The following is a 21021-nucleotide window of genomic DNA, read 5'->3' as shown; positions in this document are numbered from 1 at the left end:
GGCCAACTGGATACAACAGTATATCAAAAAGATTGTTCATCACTACCAAGTGGGATTTATCCCAGGAATGTAAGGCTGGTTCAACATACATAAGTCAAACTGTGTCATTCACCACACCAATAAAAGCAAAGCCAAAAACCACATGATTATCTCAATAGATGCAGAAAAAGCCCTTGACAAAAACCAATAAACATTCATGCTTAAAACTCTACAAAAAATGGGAATAGATGGGAAATTCCTCAAGAAAGTGGAATCCACATATAGCAAACCTACAGCCAACATCATACTCAATGGACAGAAGCTGAAAGCATTCCCCCTCAGATCAGAAACTAGACAGGGCTGTCCATTATCACCATTACTCTTCAACAAAGAATTGGAAGTCCTTGCCATAGCAATCAGGCAAGAGAAAAAAAATCAAAAGAATACAGACTGGAAGGGAAGAAGTCAAACTCTCACTATTTGCAGATGATATGATAATGTACATAGAAAAACCTAAAGAATCCAGCAGAAAACTACTGGAAGTTATTAGGCAATATGGCAAGGTGTCAGGATACAAAATCAATGTACAAAGATCAGTGGCATTTCTTTATGCAAACACTAAATCTGAAGAAAAAGACATCCAGAAATAACTCCCATTCACTGTTACAGCAAAATAAATAAAATACCTGGGAATAAAGCTGACCAAATAAGTGAAAGACTTGTATACTGAAAACTATGAGTCATTACTGAAGGAAATAGAAACTGATACCAAGAAATATAAAGGCATCCCATGCTCATGGACTGAAGAATAAATATCAAAATGAATATTTTCCCCAGAGCCATATACAAATTTAATACAATACCTATCAAAGTTCCACCAAGCTTCTTTAAGAGAATATGACAAAAACAACAATCATTTGTCTGGAACGAGAAAACACATAGAGTTGCCAAAACCATCTTGAGGAAAAGAAACAGAAATGGAGGCATCACATTCCCAGATCTCAAACTATATTATAAAGCCATCATCATCAAAATAGCCTGTTACTGGAACAAAAATATGCACACAGATCAGTGGAACAGAATTGAAAGCCCAGAACTAAGCCCCCACATCTATGGACATCTAATTTTTGATAAGGGGGCCCAAAGTATTAAATGGAGAAAGGAGGCTCTCTTCAATAAATGGTGCTGGAAAAGCTGGGTTGAAACATGCAGAAGAATAAAACTGAACCACCTTATCTCACCAGAAACAAAAATCAACTCCAAATGGATCAAGGAGCTAGATGTTAGACCAGAAACTATCAAATACTTAGAGGAAAACATTGTTGGAGCACTTTCCCACCTAAACCTCAAGGACATCTTTGATGATACAAACCCAATTGCCAGGAAGACTAAAGCAGAAACAAACCAATGGGACTACATCAAATTGAAAACCTTCTGCACAGCCAAAGAAACTATCACACAAACAAAGAGACCCCTCACAGAATGGGAGAAGACCTGCACATGCCATACATCAGACAAGAGACTATAACCAAATTATACAAAGAGTTCAGAAAACTTAGCACCAAAAAAGCAAGTGGCCCCATCCAAAAATGGGCAGAGGATATGAACAAAACATTCAATACAGAGCAGATCCAAAAGGCTAACAAGCACATGAAAAATTGCTCCAGGTCACTGATTGTCAGAGAAATGCAAATAAAGACAACATTGTGATACCACCTCACTCCTGTGAGAATGCCATACATCAAAAAGGACAGCAGCAACAAATACTGTAGAGGCTGTGGGGACAGAGGAACCCTCTGCACTGCTGGTAGGAATGCAAATTGGTCCAGCCTCTGGAGAGCAGTCTGGAGAACTCTCACAAGGCTAGACATGGACCTTCCATATGACCCAGTAATTCCTCTCCTGGGGATGTACCCCAAGGAGTCCATAATGCCCAACCAAAAAGATATGTGTACACCTATGTTCATAGCAGCACAATTCATAATAGCTAAATATTGGAAGCAGCCCAGGTGCCCAACAACAGATGAGTGTCTGAGAAAGCTGTGGTATATATACACAGTGGAATACTATGCAACTATTAAGAACAATGAACCCACCTTCTCTGACCCATCTTGGATAGAGCTAGAAGAAATTATGTTAAGTGCGATAAGTCAGAAAGATAAAGATGTGTATGGGATGATCCCACTCATCAACAGAAGTTGAGAAAGAACATAAAGGGAAACTCAAAGCAGGATTTGACTAAATCTAGAGTAGGGCACCAAATTAAAAACCCTGTGATGAGGGAGAGGGTGGACATTTGGCTTCCTGGGGCATCAGTGGGGCAGGGTGGGCAGGTGGGATGAGACACAGTCTTCTGGTGGTGGGAATGGTGTTTATACAAGATGTTGGGTATTATACAGCAAATCCTAACAAAGGGACTTTTCAAAGTTTACCCAATTACTAAATAATGTGACTGTAACAATAACTATCCATTGTCTTCTTGAACCCTAAGACAGCAGGAACATCACATTTCCACTATAGAGCCTATATTTCCCCCTGTCCTGGAAGCTTAGTGTGGGCCACACTTTCCTGCATGCTTCTGTCAATTCATATCAAATAATATTGCATCCACCGATCGCAACCTAATCAAGGAAATGAGTGCCACCTCGGCATGCTTCTCTGGACTGTGTCCAGAGACTTCAGGTGTGGAATGACAACTCTTCAGCTTCATTACTCAGGTGAGACCTTTCCTTTCATAGTATTCTAATTCCATTCCAGGTGGTTCACTTTCTAACAAAGTCCCAAAACCTAGATATAGACCAGGTCCTCTGAGATAGAGCATATGTTCAGATGTATCCATAAACTAGGGCAAAATATATACCTGAAAGCAAAAGTACACAATAGTCTGCAGTGAGTACCCCCCAACACTTCATCTGCACTATTACAGCCTTTAGGTCTATAATTGTTCAACAATTTGATTGGCTTTGTTAACTCTCTTTTCAGCCACCAGGTTCCAGATTCCATCATGATGCCGACCAGACTTCCCTGGACAGAGGACCCCACCAATGTGTCCTGGAGATCCACTTCTCCAGAGACCTACCCTACTAGGGAAAGAGAGAGGCAGACTGGGAGTATGGACTGACCAGTCAATGCCCATGTTCAGTTGGGCAGCAATTACAGAAGCCAGACCTTCGACCTTCTGCAACCTGCAATGGCCTTGGGTCCATACTCCCAGTTGGTTAAAGAATGGGAAAGCTATCAGGGATGGGATAAGGAGATCTGGTGGTGGGAACTGTGTGGAGTTGTACCACTCCTATCCTACAGTTTTGTTAATGTCTCCTTTTTAAAATTAATGAATAAATAAATAATAAAAAAGTACAGTCAATTCTTCCTTGAAGATTTTGTAGAATTCATTTTTTTAAATTTATTTTTTATTTAAGAAAGGATAAATTAACAAAACCATAGGGTAGGAGGGTACAACTCCACACAATTCCCACTACCCAATCTCCACATCCCATCCCCTCCCCTGATAGCTTTCCCACTCTCTATCCCTCTGGGAGCATGGACCCAGGGTCGTTGTGGGTTGCAGAAGGTGGAAGGTCTGGCTTCCGTAATTGCTTCCCCGCTGAACATGGACGTTGACTGGTCAGTCCATACTCCCAGTTTGCCTCTCTCTTTCCCTAGTAGGGTGGGTCTCTGGGGAAGCTGAGCTCCAGGACACATTGATGGGGTCTTCAGTCCAGGGAAGCCTGGTCGGCATCCTGATGGCATCTGGAACCTGGTGGCTGATAAGAGAGTTAATATACAAAGCCAGACAAATTGTTGATCAATCATGGACCCAAAGGTTGGAATAGTGGAGAGGAAGTGTTAGGGGGGTACTCACTGCAAACTCTAGTGTACTTCTGCTTTCAGGTATATATTTTGCACTAGTTTATGGATACGTGTGAACATATGCTCTCTCTCACAGAAACTGGTGTATATATAGGTTTTGGGGCTTTGTTAGAAAGTGAACCACCTTAGATGGAATTAGAGTATACTATGAAAGGAAAGGTCTCACCTGAGTAATGAAGTTGAAGGGTTGTCATTCCACACGTGAAGTCTCTGGACACAGTCTGAGATGAAGCATGTTGAGGTGGCAATCATTGTGTTGGTTAGGTTGTGATCGGCAGATACAATATTATTTGATATGGATTGGGAGAGGCATGTGGGAAAGTGGGCCCTATCCTAAGGTTCCAGGACTGGGGGGAGTAGAGGCTCTATAGTGGAGATGTGAGGTTCCTGCTGTCTTAGGGTTCAAAAAGACAATGGAATAGTTAATGCTATCATCACATTATTTGGTAATTGGGTTAACTTTGTAAAGTCCTTTTGTTAGGGTTTGCTGTATAGTACCCAGCATCTTGTATATAGCTGTGCCATTGGTTGCTTCTGATCTACTTGGTCTATGCTTTTGAGAGAGTCCACTTATCAAATACACAGCCTATATATTAAAAAGACTCTGTCTGTGCTTTAAAAACATACAATTAATTTTTCCCCTCATATTAATTAACTAGTGATTTTTTTAAAATCTTTTTTTCTTTATTTGCTGGATAAAGACTGTCAGAAATTGAGAGGGAAGGGGGTGATAGAGAGGGAGAGAGACAGACACCTGCAGCACTGCTTCCCCACTTGTGACGCTTTCCCCCTGCAGGTGGGAATTAACTAGTGATTTTTAAAACCATCTAGTCCAGGATTTTATTATTGAGAAGGTTCTTGATAACTATTTAAATTTCTTTGGCTGTGGTTGGCTTTTTAGTTCCTCCTGGTTAAATTTTGGAAGGTTATATATTCTAGGAACTTTTATATTTCTTTCAGGATATCTACCTTGAATTATACTTTGGATTTCTTTGTTGTCTGTTGTGATAATTCTTTTTCATTTACAATCCTATTTGAGTTAATTTAATTTTACATTTATGAGTCTGGCCAAATGTTTCTCAATTTTGTTTACCCTTTCATTGAACCAACATATTTAGCTTCATTGATCTTTTTATATGGTTTTCTTTATTTTTTTATGCTATTTATCCCTGCCTTAATTTTGGTTATTTTAGCCCATCTGGTTGCTTTAAGCTTCCTTTGTTGTTGTTGTTATTCATCTTCTTCATCTCCTTTTCATTCTACATTCTTGAAGTGTATAGTCAGGTGTTTATTTGAAATTTTTTTTTTTGTTTTCTAATGTGTGCCTGTATGGCTATGAATTTCCCTCTTAGCATAGCCATAGCTGCATCCCAAATTTGATAGCCCATCCCTTCTTTTAAAAAAATATTTATTCCCTTTTGTTGCCCTTATTGTTTTATTGTTGTAGTTATTGTTGTTATTGTTGTTGGATAGGACAGAGAGAAATGGAGAGAGGAGGGAAAGACAGAGAGGGGGAGAGAAATATAGACACCTGCAGACCTGCTTCACTGCCTTTGAAGCGACTCTCCTGCAGGTAGGGAACTAGAGGCTCGAACTAGGATCCCTACACTGGTCCTTGGGCTTTGCTCCTCATGCCATTAACCTGCTGCACTACTGCCTGACTCCCTGCCTTCATTTTTATTGCATTAAAGGGACATTTTAATTTCTTCCTTGATTTATTCTTTGACCCAGTTAAATAATGTGCTGCTGAGTTTCCATATTTTTGGGACTTTTATTATTTTTTTTGTTTGTTCTTAAGTGTTAGTTTAATTCCACTGTGGTCAGAGAAGATGATTTGGATGATTTCAGAGCTTTTGAGTTTGACAACATCTTTGTGGCCTAACATACAGTCTACCCCTGAGAATGTCTTATGTGAACTTGAAAAGAATGTGTATTCCAGTTTCTTGGGGTAAAGGAATCTGAAAATGTCCAATAGGTCTAGTTTATCTATTTCTTCTTTTAGTTCTCTTGTATATTTATTAACTCTTTGCTTATATGACATGTCAGTTTGAGACAGTGGGTGTTGAGGTCTCATGCTTCTACTGTGTTGCTGTTGAAGTGTTTGCATAGTTCTTTCAGTAGATTTTCATGACCCTTCATTGGGTGAATAAATATTCATAATTGTTATATCCTCTTGGTTGACTGATCTTCTGAACATTATCAAATTTCCACCCTTATATTTTCTTATTTTATTTATTTTAAAGATTGTTGTGTCAGAAATGATGATAGTGGTTCCTACTTTTGTTTGTGGTCCATTAACTTGTATGATAGTTTGCCATCCTTTCACCTTGAGTCAGTTTGTCCTGTTGAGTTAGGTTGGATTCCTGTAGATAACATTTGGTTGTGTTGAGTTTTCTGATTCATCTTCCTACTCTGTGTTTTTTAATGGGAAAATTTAGGTCACTGATATTTAGTGATATTATGAATTTAATATATTTCAAAGTAATTATTCTAAACTTTAAAAAGTTTTCTAATATATGGCATGTTTTCAGTCTTGGAGAGTCCCTCCCTCATTGCTTTTATTTATTTTTTTTTAATTTTTATTTATAAAAAAGAAACACTGAGAAAAACCATAGGATAAGAGGGGTACAACTCCAGACAATTCCTACCACCAGAACTCTGTATCCCATCCCTTCCCTTGATAGCTTTCCTGTTCTTTATCCCTCTGGGGATAAAGAACATAAAGTATGGACACTGGGTCATTGTGGTGTACAGAAGGTGGAAGGTCTAGCTTCTGTAATTGCTTCCCTGCCCTCACTGCTTTTCAGTCCAATGAGCATGCTTGCCAGAATCCACTTGTGACTAAATAAGTTACCCAAGAAGTCATAGTTGTAAATTGTTATTTTTTTAAATTATTTACTTATTATTGGATAGAGAGAAATTAAGAGGGGAGCAGTGTTGGGCTGCGCCGTGGAGGAGAGATAGAGGAGATCTGGGGTGAAGAGGGAACACAAATCTTTATTTGTGTGGGCATCTCAGAGTTGAGTGAGAGCGCAGTGGTTCCGGCAATGTGGAGGTAGCAAAAATGGCCACCTCCCGCTATGCGCAGCACCCTTCCCTGCGTCCATTCACCGAGGGTGAAAAGTGGACAAGGGAGAAAGAGGCGGAAGTAGGAGGGTTTTATAGGACAAAAACCAGGAGTGACGAATCTAGGAGTGACGAGTCGGGACAGGATTGGTTGGGAAAGGCACTCTGAGAATATTGTATTAACTCTCATGGGAACTGGCAGTAACCTGAGGGGACAACAGGAACAGGCACGCTGAGAATATCGTCTAACTCTCGTGGGAACTGGCAATAACGGGAGGGGACAAAACGGCGGCTGTGACTGCATCTGCACAATTTCCCAGCAGAGAAGGAGATAGAGAGGGAAAGAGAAAGACAGACATCTGCAGCCCTGCTTCATCACCCATGAAGCTTTCCTCCTGGGTCCTTAAGCACTGTTGTGTGTGCCTTTAATCAGGTGCACCATTACCTGGCCCCAATTGGTGAGTTTACATGTAATTTTTTAAAAAAATAGTTGTTGATTCTTTAATTCAGCCCCCAAGGTGAAGCATGGCAGCTGGTGATCCTTTCTGTATCACCTGGAAGTTGGCTGGGGTTTATTTTTCTAGATGTCCATGAGAGCATGAGCCAATCAGAGGTCTTTTAACTAAAGCTAGATTTTTAACTTAATCACATGTGAGACCTTGTGGGCAGTATAATGTTCTGTTGCCCTAGATTTCGCAGGATATGCATCCCAACCTATTTTCATGACACTAGCAATGTGCTCTGCCTTTTCATTCCCAGTTTGGAGCCAACCATCACTAAGTATGGATACTTGAGTTCTGAGAATGATATGAGTTTGGTTCTCCAGCTTGTAAGATACTACCCAGGAGACCAACTGTTCTCTCACTCCATGATTAACAGTGAGGAATGAATTGATATACTTGAATTGTCTTCAGGCATCTTTGAGGAGGGAACAAGAATGGAATCCTGGGCATGGGGTGTAAAATGGGTGAATAGGTAGAACCTGTGTTTTCCTCCTCCTGTAATAGCAAAGTTACAAAAAAAAAACCAAACAAACAAACAAAAAAAAACCCACACGAACAATTGGCACAGAAGCAGATCTGAAACTGAGATGAACAAGCTCCCAAAGTCAGGGATGAAAAGTCACCACGCAGGCTGTGAGGAAACAGAAAAAATATTTCTCTCAAGAAAGCAAGCCTATCATGTGATAGTCAGCAACAACTGGGGAAGAGATCACTATTGTGCAGAGCTTTTCTTTAATTAAGTTCGTTTTATATTTGTGATTAAGAGTGGTTTATAGTATTTTAAGATAAAAAATGCTCAAAGTCACTCATGATCAGAGAAACGTGAGTAAGCACAACCATGAGATACCACTTCATACTTTTTAAGAATATTATACATTAGAAAGGTTCGTAATAAGTGTTGACTGTGATATGGAGAAAAAGAAACCCTTCTGCACTGTTAGGAATGCAAATTGGTTCAATGCCCTTGGAAAATAGTCTGAAGACTTCTCAGAAGGGTAAAAATGGACCTACCCTGTGACCCAACAATTCCTCTTCTGGAGCTGTATCCAGAGGAAATGAAAACATCCAATCCATAGATATCTATGTACAACTATGTTCATAGCAGCAAAATTTATAGTAGTAGCCCAGATTTGGAAGCAACCCAGCTGCCAGCAACAGATAACTGGTCAAGAAAGTTGTGGTATATATACACAATGGAATACTACTCAACTATTAAAAATGATGAAGTAATCTCCTTAGTCTCATCTCAGATGGAGCTTGAAAAAAAATCATAGTAAGTGAGAAAGAGAAAGACTAATATCATATGATCTCATGTACAGGTCAAACTTAACAAGGCCAAAAAGATAAAACACAAAGTAAACTTGTACAGTATTTGGTGTATTATACCAAATCAAAGGACTCTGGGGAAGGTGGAGGGCTGAGACTAGTAGATGACTGGGGTTCTGTTGCATATTGTAGAAATGAACACAAGTTGGGAGTTGAGAATTATTTTGCAGAGGAGATGAGAAATTGTATACATGTCCCAGAAACTGTACTCTAATTCATTAATCACCAACAAAGGGGGGGAAAAGGGAAAAAAGAAATACTGAGCTATTATAAAAAAATGTCTTGCCTCTTACCTTGCATTGTTTTCCACAGCATTCTCCAGAACCACATACAGAATGTTTACCTTTAAGCCTACATGATGTAGGATCACAACAGGCTTTATGTGTACAATTCTGCAAACAAATTCCATGTGTTAATCATGTTAATTGTTAATCATTGGACTACATCAGTAGTCCAACTGAAACACAGTAATTTTTTTTACAAAGCCTGTTTTTCAGAATTCAGTTCCAGTCACCACATTCTTTATATGAAGTTTTAGAAATCACATTTCATTCACTAATTTATAAAATAATGCATTTCATCTTATTTTAGGCTTTCTTTAAAGAACCATCAGTGTTATCTCAAAGGCAAGGTACCGAAACAAGAAATTCACTGTTACCAGTGGACATCTTTTTCTTTTTGATGGAGACAGAGAGAAACTGAGAGAGGAGGAAGAGATAGGGAAGCAGAGAGAGGGACACTTGCAGCACTGCTTGTGAAGTTTCTCCTCTACAGGTGGAGACCAGGGACTTGACCATGGATCCTTCCACATGGCAATGTGTGCATTATACCAGGTGTGCCACCATCCTGTCCTTCATCTCATTTCATTTATTCAGATCACTTTAGCATATACAACTGTAGAATTCAAACCTTAGAGGAGATGGTGATTAGATACTATGCTAATTGCCATGCTATTCAAATATAATCTTATATATTTTTTATTTCATAATAAATTGTATAAGCCAAATCTAATCACACCTAAGTGTTCTGATATGAAGTCTTTTTTTACATTTTTATTTATAAAATGGAAATATTGATAAGACCACAGGATAAGAGGGGTATAACTCCACACAATTCTCTGAATATCTAGTATATTCTGGTTAATAAGCATACATATGTATATACATATATGTATTTGTACTTGTAAATAAATATAGCGCTTTGTTTTTCTGGTTATATTTAGTCAGCTAAGTGTAGCAGCTGAATTTCATTTCTGTTCATGTGGCTTCCAACAGCTGTGTTTTATTTAGCCTGATTCCCTCAAGTAATGTGGCATTCAGCTAAGGATGTAGGTAGGGATTGTATTTCAACTTCATAGTATAACCAATCTGCAGCCTCCTCATCTGGGAAGACTACTCTTTAGTTCACATGTGCAGTTCCTACTTTAGGCTTTGTATCCAATATCTGAAAATAGGAAGAATTCAAGTTTCCACTGTCTGAGCTGCACCTAACTGGAAGATAATCTCTAACAAAATAGTCTCACAGAGCTTGCCTGTAGCACCTATGTCTTTCAATAATCTTACTTTCCTTTTTTTTTTTTTTTTGTCCTGTGAAGTATTTTCCTCTTTGCATACTTTAGTTGCAAGTCAAATATCTTGACAGTTATTATTCAGACTTCGAATCTTACCAGTAATCTCATTTCAATTTCCAGTAGTTTCATCCCTGAACTCTGTTCTCTGACACTTCAAGTCAGCAGAGCTACAATTTCCCATAGTTGCTAAATTCTGCTTTTATGTTAGAAAAACATAAACTCAAAATTCATATCTATGCCAGCTGTAGTTTTGCAAGTGTATGTTCTTGCTTCATTTTTCTTTTAAATGTGTCTTAATGCAAGTGAATATTTACTATATCTTTACATGACACCTTTTCAAAACTTCATGTATTGATTCCATAAAATAATTATTCAACTTTTAAAAATTTATTTATTTTGGAGAGACAGAAATTGAGAGGAAAAAGGGAGACAGAGGATAGAGTGAGACACTTGCATCACTGTCTAATTCCCCAGGTGGGGACAAGGGGCCTGATCCTGGGTCCTTGCACATTGTAGCCTGTGTGCTCATCAGATGCACCACCAGCCAGCCCCAAGTAAAATATTATTACATGGCAATACGATTATAATTATGTAACATATATGATTATATATTCTAATGTTTATATTAGTTACATTGCATAACAAATATTTATATGTGGAATCATATATTGTAATTGCTATTTCTAAGAATTTTCACATAAATGCTTTACTTTGGTGACAACTTTTTTAACTTCTTTCATCTTTACTTTGATCTTAGTTATAAAGTTTTATATATTCTACAAGTGCTAGATTTAATTTACAAATATTTAATTCAATTCACCTGTTAAACAAATCTCCATTGCGTACCAGAAAATTTATTTTGCTATATATTGCTAAACACCTAAAGTTATTATTTGTTCTATAGTTCTTCAAAGTATTTGTCTTTTTTCCACCTATTCTATACATATATATGAAAAAATAACATTAAAAAAATTCTACTAACATCTGAAGTTCCACAATCACATTCTTCATATCCTTCTATTATTCCATTGCCACATATCTTTTTTGATGGCTTTTTAGCATCTGCAGCTTGTTTGTAGAGACACCTAAAACCACCATGTGAGCCAATATATTTAAATTCATCCAAATTACAGGTGCTAAAATCTTTTGCACCCCCAGAGTACCTAAAATAAACAAACATGAATAACAAAAATTACTGCTCTGTATATTTATATTTCCCCCCAAATATGATGTTATGAAGAGAATTATAAAGAGAATAATTCTTCATGAATAACAAAAAGCATCCTTAATTTTTTGATGTCACATATCTTTTAACACACTTTAAAATCTCTTTATTATCATTTTGTTTTAAACAAGCTATTACTTACATATTTTATGTTCCTGATTAAGGCTTTTGTGGAAACTGTTCACATTCTCAAGGCCAAACAAATTTAAGTTCTTTACCTTCATGTTTAATCTACTTCATAAAAAAAAAAGAAAACTGGGATCAAGGCGATAGCGCAGTGGGTTAAGCGCACATGGCTTGAAGCACAGAGACCTGCGTAAAGAACTCAGTTTGAGCCCCCAGCTCCCCACCTGCATGGAGGTCGCTTCACAAGTGGTGAAGCAGTTCTGCAGGTGTCTAGCTTTCTCTCCCCCTCTCTGTCTTCCTCTTCTCTCTCGGTTTCTCTCTGTCCTATCCAACAACAACAACATCAATAATAATGATAATAACCATAAAAACAAAGGCAACAAAAGGGGGAAAAAAAGCCTCCAGGAGTGGTGGATTCATAGTGCCGGCACTGAGCCCCAGCAATAACCCTAGAGACAAAAAAATAATAATAATGGGGCAGGAGATGGCACACCTGGTTAAGTGCACACATTACTATGAATGAAGACCTGGACTCAAACCTCTGTACCCACTTGCAGGGCAAAACTCCACATGAGAAGGGGATGAAGTAGTGTTGCAGGTGTCTCTTATTCTCTCCCCACCCCCATCTATTTATATCTATAAGACAGAACAAAAACAAAACAAACAAACAAAAACCACCAAAAAGCAACAACCAGGAGCAGTGGAGAGGTGGTACAGACACTCCAGCTATAATCCTGGTGGTGGAGGGAACATGGATAGATCTTGAAGTGGTAATGCTAAGTGAAATATGTTGGCAAAATGAAAGATGACTATCACAGGGTTTCATTCTGACATAGAAAATAAAGAAAACAAGTGAATTGGCAAAAGAAAACAAAAACTTAGACTCTTGACAAAAGTGGTGGTCACTGGAAGAAAGACAAAGGGTTGGAAGACCAATTAGGTTAGTTAAGGTCATAGCATGAAGGAACTAAAACTCAGATGGTTGTTGTGCTTCTTCACAGAGAGGGATGAAGCAGTAGCCCTGAATATTTACAGAGCTGTGAATGAATTGCATATCAGTAAAATGTACTTAAAAATTAAAATCCTATAAGACATTTTTTCTTCTTACAGTGCTTCTGGAGACATTGTACAAACATCTCCTGAACAAAAGCAGGTGCTATCGTTCTTGCCATAAGTTATTCCCAAGCTAATGCCAAGCAACTGCACAAAGCCGACAGTATAGGACTCCAAGGATAAGCCTGTTGAATACTAAATACAAAAGAGTTAGTTAAGAATATATTAAGTTATGATAAAATCACATATACTGCAATAACTGATAGAAAAGAATATTTATCTTGAAAGTTATGATGTGGCCTCACCTCTAAAGGGACAGAAGCTTCAGAGCTCGAGACCCTTCTAGGTTACACTCTATGCACCTTTGCACCCAACTGTTCATATATAATCTCTAAAATATATTTTTTTCATTGAGGGGTATAATGTCTTACAGTACAATCATTGGCATATGCATAAATTTTCATTATGTAATAGCCACCAAAGTTTTCTTCCTATCCTCTTTTTACCCTCCCTCTGCACAGTTCTTTGCTTTGGGGCAACACACCATGTCCAGTCCATGTTTCACTTTGTGCTCTTTCTCCCTGTCCCTACTTTACTGAGTCCTGCTGATAAGTGTGATCATCTGATATTTATCCTTTTCTCTTTTTTTAATTAATTAATTAATTAATTAATTTTCCCTTTTGTTGCCCTTGTTGTTTTATTGTTGTAGTTATTGTTGATGTCATTGTTGTTGGATAGGACAGAGAAAAATGGAGAGAGGAGGGGACAACAGCGAGGGGGAGAGAAAGAGAGACACCTGCAGACCTGCTTCACTGCCTGTGAAGCGACTCCCTTGCAGGTGGAGCGCGGAGGGCTAGAACCGGGATCCTTGTGCTGGTCCTTGTGCTTTGAGCCACGTGTGCTTAACCCGTTGCGCTGCTGCTCGACTCCCGATATTTATCTTTTTCTTTTTGGCTTATCTCACTCAACATGATGCCAACAAGTTTCATCCAAGAGGATGCAAAGGAGCCAACCTCATCATTTTTAACAGCTGAGCAGTATTCTAATATGCATATATACCAAATTTTTTTAAACCATTCATATGTTAGGACTTCTAGGTTGCTTCCAGGTTCTGGTGATTACAAACTGTGCTGCTATAAATATAGTATACACAGATCTCTTCTGAGGTGTTTCTGACTCCATTGGGTAAATTTTTAGGAGAAGAATTGATGGATTATAGGGCAGGTCCATTCCTGATGTCCCAGTAAGTCTCCAAATTGCTTTCCACAATGGTTGGACCATTTTGCATTCCCAATAACAGTGAAGAAGTGTCCCTTTTCCCCCACATCTTCACCAACATTTGTCATTTCTGTCCTTTCTGATGGATGACATTCTCCCCAAGCTCTTCCAAACTATTGAAGACACAGAGATTCTCCCCAAAACATTTTATGAGGTCAACATCACACAAATAACTAAAGCAGACAGAGATCCAACAAAAAACAAACAAACAAAAACTACAGACCATTATCCCTGATGAACATAAATACTAAGATATTTAACAAAAATTTAGCCAACCGCATATAACAATACATCAAGAAAATGGGGTACCATTTTCAAGTAGGTTTTATTCCAGGGATATGGGGCTGTTTCAATATACATAGATCAATTAGTGTGATCTACCACATCAACAAGTAAAAAACCAAAAATCTCATGATCATATAAATAGACACAAAGCCTTTGACAAGGTCAATATTCTTTCATGATCAAAACACTTAACAAAATATGGGGGTAGATAGGAAAGAGCTCAAACTAGTTGAGTCTATATACAGTAAACCAACAGCCAACATTATACTAAATGGTGAAAAATTGAAAGTTTGGAATATACCAAAAATAGACCTACTAGTCATTTCCAAAACGGAGACCCCAAATCTTCATCTGCAATATCCCAGCCTTTAAGCTCATGATTAGTCAACTATTTGTTTGGCTTTGTATGTTAACTCTTTTTTCAGCCACCAAGTTCCAGATGCTATCATGATGCCAATTGGACTTCCCTGGGCAAACAACCCCACCAATGTCTTCCTGGAGCCCTGCTTCCTCAGAGCTCTGCCCCACTAGGGAAACAGACACAGGCTGGAAGTATGAATCGACCTGTCAACGCCCACATTCAGCGAGGAAGCAATTACAGAAGCCAGACCTTCCACCTTCTGCATCCCACAATGACCTTGGGTTCATACTTCCAGAGGGATAAAGAATAGGAAAGCTATCAGGGGAAGGGATGGGCTACAGAGTTTTGGTGGTGGGAATTGTGTGGAGTTGTACCCCTGTTATCCTACGGTTTTTGTCAGTGTTTCCATTTTACAAATAAAAATTTAAAAAAAGAAAGAAAAATTGAAAGTGATTCCTCTTCAATTAGATACAAGGCAGGGCTGCCCATTATCACCACTACTATTCAACAGTGCTTTGAAAGTCCTAGCCATAGCAATTAGACCAACAAAGAAAATGAATCAAAGGGATACATATGAAAAAGAAGAAGCCAAACTATCCCTATTTGCAGATGGCATGACTGTATATATACAAAAACCCTGAAAAGTTCAGTAGAAAACTCCCAGATAACATTGAACAATATAGTAAAGAGGCAGATTACAAAATCAATAGACAAAAATCAATGGCATTCCTCTACACAAACACCAAATCAGAAGAGGAAAGATAGAGAAATTAGTCCCCTTCACCATATGAGTAAAAACAATGAAATAGTTAGGATTGAAGTTAACAAAGGAGGCATAGACTTTACATACTGAAAACTACAAATCCCTCATAAGAAACAGAAAGAGACAAAGAAATGGAAATACATCTTATGCTCATAGATAGGAAGGATTAACATAGTCAAAATAGCCATCCTGCCCAGAGCCACATACAGATTTAATGCCAGCCCCTAGTACCAACAAACTTCTTTAAAGGAATAGAAAAAAAAAAAAACTTCAAAAATTTATTTGGAACCAAAAAAAAAAAAATCCCTATGATTGCCAAAGCAATCTTAAGAAAAAAGGACAAGAATGGAGGCATTATGCTGCCTCACCTCAAGCTGTGGAACTACTGTAATCACAGTTGCCTGGTACTGGAACCACAACAGACACACAGACCAGTGGACTCAATTGAAGATCCATAAATAAACCCCCGTATCTACAGCCAGCTAACTTTTGACAAGGGGGCCCAAACCATTCAATGGTGAAAGAGGCGTCTCTTCAACAGATGGTGCTGGGAAAATTGGGTTGAAACATGCAAGCAGATGAAATTGAACCATCACTTTTCACAATAGCTTCTATACTAAACTAGTAAATGTTAAAAAAAAAAAAAAAAAGCGGGGGTAGGAGGTGGTGGCACACCTGACTACGGATACATAGTACAAAGAGGCAAGAACCCGTGCACGGATCCCAGTTTGAGCCCCTGGCTCCTCATCTGCAGGGAGTCTGCTTCATAAGTAGTGAAACAGGTCTGCAGGTGTCTCTCTCTCTCTCTTTTTTTTTGTCCCCATCCTCTCTCAATTTCTCGCTGTCTTACTCAATAAAAAAATGGGAAAAATGGCTTCCAGAAACAGTAGATTCATAGTACTGGTGCCAAGCCCCAGTGATAACTTTGGAGAAGAAGAAAAGAAGCAAGAAAAAAGAACGGGCATGATGTGGTCTCAAAAAATGAACTTATTCAGCAAACTCAGCACCAAAAAAGCAAATGACCCCATCCAAAAATGGGCAGAGGATATGAACAAAAAATTTACCACAGCGGAGATCCAAAAGGCTAACAAACATATGAAAAACTGCTCTAGGTCACTGATTGTCAGAGAAATGCAAATTAAGACAACACTAAGATACCACCTCACTCCTGTGAGAATGGCATACATCAAAAAGGACAGCAGCAACAAATGCTGGAGAGGATGTGGGGACAGAGGAACCCTTTTACATTGCTGGTGGGAATGTAAATTGGTCCAGCCTCTGTGGAGAGCAGTCTGGAAAACTCTCAGAAGGCTAGACATGGACCTTCCATATGATCCAGTGATTCCTCTCCTGGGGTTATACCCCAAGGATTCCATAACACCCAACCAAAAAGAGGTGTGTACTCCTATGTTCGTAGCAGCACAGTTCATGATAGCCAAAACCTTGAAGCAACCCAGGTGCCCAACAACAGATGAGTGGCTGAGAAATCTGTGGTATATATACACAATGGAATACTATGTAGCTATCAAGAACAATGAACCCACCTTCTCTGACCCATCTTGGACAGAGCTAGAAGGAATTATGTTAAGTGAGCTAAGTCAGAAAGATAAAGATGAGTATGGGATGATCCCACTCATCAACAGAAGTTGAGAAAGAAGATCTGAAAGGGAAACTAAAAGCAGGACCTGAGCAAATTGTAAGTAGGGCACCAAAGTAAAAACCCTGTGGTGAGGGGTAGACATGCGGCTTCCTGGGCCAGTGGGGGGTGGGAGTGGGTGGGAGGGATGGGTCACAGTCTTTTGGTGGTGGGAATGGTGTTTATGTACACTCCTAGTAAAGTGTAGTCATATAAATCACTAGTTAATTAATATGAGAGGGGGAAAATTAATTGTATGTCTCAAAGTTTTTTAAAACACCAACTGAATCTTTTTAATATATAGGCTGTGTAATTGATATACAGACTCTCTCAAAAGCCTAGACCAAGTAGATCAGAAGCAACCAATAGCACAGTTATATACAAGATATTGGGTACTGTACAGCAAACCCTAACAAAAGGACTTTTCAAAGTTAACCCAATTACCAAATAATGTGATGATAACATTAACTATCAATTGTCTTTTTGAACCCTAAGACAGCAGGAACCTCACATCTCCACTATAGAGCCTCTACTTCCCCCAGTCATGGAACCCTTGGATAGGGCCCATTTTCCCGTATGCCTCTCCCAATCCATATCAAATAATATTACGTCTGCCGATCACAACCTAATCAACACAATGATTGCCACCTCAACATGCTTCACTTTAGACTGTGTCCAGAGACTTCACATGTGGAATGACAACCCTTCGGCTTCACTACTCGGTCACCAGGTTCCAGATGTCATCAGGGTGCCGGCCAGGCTTCCCTGGACTGAAGACACCAATGTGTCCTGGAGCTTCACTTCCCCCAGAGACCCACTCTACTAGGGAAAGAGAGAGGCAGACTGGGAGTATGGACCGACCAGTCAACGCCCATGTTCAGCGGGGAAGCAATTACAGAAGCCAGACCTTCCACCTTCTACAACCCACAGTGACCCTGGGTCCATGCTCCCAGAGGGATAGAGAGTGGGAAAGCTATCAGGGGAGGGGGGGGGGATATGGAGATTGGGTGGTGGGAATATGGTTTTGTTAATTAATCCTTTCTTAAATAAAAATAAAAAATAAAAATAAATACATAAATAAAAAAGAAAATGAACTTATGCATAATAATGTTGATTATTTTTTATTTATTCCCTTTTGTTGCCTTTGTTGTTTTATTGTTGTAGTTATTACTGTTGTCATCGTTGTTGGATAGGACAGAGAGAAATGGAGACAGGAAAGAAGACGGGGAGAGAAAGATAAGACACCTGCAGACCTCCTTCACCGCTTGTGAAGCGAGTCTCCTGCAGGTGGGGAACCAGGTGGCTTAAACTGGGATCCTTATGCCTGTCCTTGTGCTTTGCGCCACCTGTGCTTAACCCACTGCGCTACTGCCCAACTCCCATAATGTTGATTTTTATCCTAGAAAAACCGTTTGAGAGAGAAAAATAAAATAGTCCAAATCTCTGGCTAAAAATAACCCAGTCAATTAAAAGGAAAAGTCTATTTTGTTTTAAAATTTCTAAATAGCACGATAACAACACTTTAACATGGTCGAACAGTAACTGTTAAATGTTGGGGGTGGACACAGAACTTTGGCGGTGGGCATGGAACTGTGGAACTAAATTCCTATAATACTGTAATCTTGTAAAACATTATTAAATCATTAATTTAATAAAATGACTAGCAGAGACATTTTCTAAGGAATTTAAGAAGCAAATGACACACATACACAACCTTTTTGTATATAAAAAAATGACTAGAGAAAAATAATTTTAAACAAGTTGGAATTCAGGAACTAGTAAACTCACAAACCTTTTCTGAGTTATCCATATATAAATATAACTTCATTCAACCATATTATGGCTGGGGAAACAAAAACTGATTGGTACTTGCAATTAACTTTAATGTTACATAGACATGAACAGTGAATAGATGCTACATACCACAAAATTTATTTATTTGTTTATTTATTATTGGATAAAGTGAGCGAGAAAATGATAGGAGGGGGGAGATCAAGAGGGAAAGGGACTGAGAGACACCTGCAGCTCTACTTCATTACTGGTGAAGCTTTCCCCCTGCAGGTGGGGACTAGGAGCTTGAACTTGGGTCCGTGCACCTGGCCATGCTATATACCTCAGTAAAGTAAAACTATGCTGTATATGCTATATGCTACTAGAGAGCATAACACATGATTTTTCTGTACAACAAAACCAGTGGCCTCACCTACTTCAAATGTTCAATATACACAACTGGTTGTGTAGGTATAGGCTATATACCTCAGTAAAGTAAAAATAACAACTGAAATCTGAGAGAAAGATGGGGGAGGGCTATAGAGTATAGGACAAGAATATATGCTTGTCATCAAATAGAAAGATATGTACCTACATAAAAACAGGCTATCAGGGTGCTGTGTGGTGGCACACCTAGTCGAGGCCATATGTTATCATGAGCAAGGACCTGGGTTCAAAGCTCCACTCTTTGCCTGCAGGTGGGAAGGTTCACGAACAGTGAAGTAGGGCTTCAGGTATCTTTCTACTTTCTGTTCTCCTCTTAATTTTTCTATCTTAGCAAATAAAAAGAGAAAGAGAGAGAGAAACTTGTTTTTTTCTTTTAGGTGACTAAGAGGAAAAGAAGTTGGGGGTGGGGTGGGCTGGGTTGTGGTGTACCTGATTAAGTTCACACATTACCACACATAAAGACCTGGGTTCAAGCCAGGGGTTCCGACCTCCAGGGGGAAGGTTTAGTGAATATGGTGAAATAGTGCTGCAGGTGTGTCTTTTTCTCTTTTTCCCTCTGTCTCCCATTTCCCTTTCAATTTCTCTCTGTCTCTGCTAACATTCTGGAAGTGAAGTCACTGTGCAGGCACCAAGCCCCAGTGATAACTCTGGAGGCAATTAAAAGAGTAGAGGCCAGCTGGTGGTATACCTGGTAGACACACACACACACACACACACACACACACACACGTATGCAAAGATCTGGGTTCAAGCCCTGAATCCCCACTTGCAGAGGAAAGGTTCAAAAGTGATGAAATAGTTCTGCAGGTCTCTCTTTCTCTCTTCTCCTTCCCTCTTAATTTCTCTGTCTTTATCCAAAGTAAATTAATAAAATACTAAAAGAAAGAGAGAGGGAGAGACACCATTTGCTGGTTGCTACAAAAAAAACTACATGGTAGGTTTTCATGTGAAGATTTTTCAATTAATACAAACTTCTCAGAATAAATAACTTTAATTTGTACTATATTACTTGATTCTTCGAAAATCTTGTGTGATCTGAACTTGATGTACACACCTTAATTGCCCTTGGCTATGGAACTAATTGCAATTCTTAGTCACCAAAACTATTAAACAAACTTGCTCATAGTAACACTTAACTAGAGAGCATAACACATGATTTTTCTGTACAACAAAGCCAGTGGCCTCACCTACTTCAAATGTTCAGTGTACACAACTGGTTGTGTAGGACTTGGGTTTTTTTGTGCTACCTACTAAAAGTCATTCAACTAGTACAATTAGGTTGTATAAAAATCACAGTGTGAGGGGGCCAGACAGTGACACACCTGGTTAAGCGCACACTAATCAGTGTACAAGGACCCAGGTTCAAGCCTCCAGCCCCCAATAGCAGAGGGAAACTTTCATAAGTGGAGAAGCAGGGCTGTAGGTGTCTCTCTATTTCTTTCCTTCTCTATTCCTCCCTCATTTTCTCTGTCAATAAATCACAGTGCAGTCTTCTTTTACTGAAGCTTTCTCTCCCTTTTGTAATACTAGGCTGCATAGGCAATATAACTCTTTAGTTGTTCATTCTCTCTTCCCCCTGAAAACAGCAGATTTTGAATATTTGCTGGTTATCTTTTCAACAGCAATCTTTACCTTCCCAAAATATCATAGATTAGTGAATCTATAATAAACTTTACCATGAAATAGAAAAAAAAAAGTCACATAGTAAAATAAACAAACAAGCAAAAAACAAAAGCAAAAGCATATTAATGAGCACCACTTAC

The 21021-nt window shown here is 38.8% G+C and overlaps 1 protein-coding gene across 2 annotated transcripts in view; it reads right to left on the bottom strand.

Moving 5' to 3' along the window:
• Window positions 1-21021, bottom strand: part of LOC103107901 (disintegrin and metalloproteinase domain-containing protein 5-like) — an 84375-nt gene that overhangs the window by 42526 nt on the left and 20828 nt on the right. For both annotated transcript variants that reach the window (XM_060182287.1, XM_060182297.1), the window contains 3 exons: window positions 12774-12913; window positions 11297-11477; window positions 9038-9136 (listed from right to left, as the gene is read on the bottom strand). In XM_060182287.1, the coding sequence (XP_060038270.1) occupies window positions 9038-9136; window positions 11297-11477; window positions 12774-12913 (420 nt within the window). The remainder of the gene's footprint in view (window positions 1-9037; window positions 9137-11296; window positions 11478-12773; window positions 12914-21021) is intronic.

This window comes from Erinaceus europaeus, chromosome 2 (genome assembly GCF_950295315.1).
Source record: "Erinaceus europaeus chromosome 2, mEriEur2.1, whole genome shotgun sequence".
Taxonomy (NCBI): domain Eukaryota; kingdom Metazoa; phylum Chordata; class Mammalia; order Eulipotyphla; family Erinaceidae; genus Erinaceus; species Erinaceus europaeus.
This window is presented reverse-complemented; position numbering and strand designations above follow the sequence as displayed.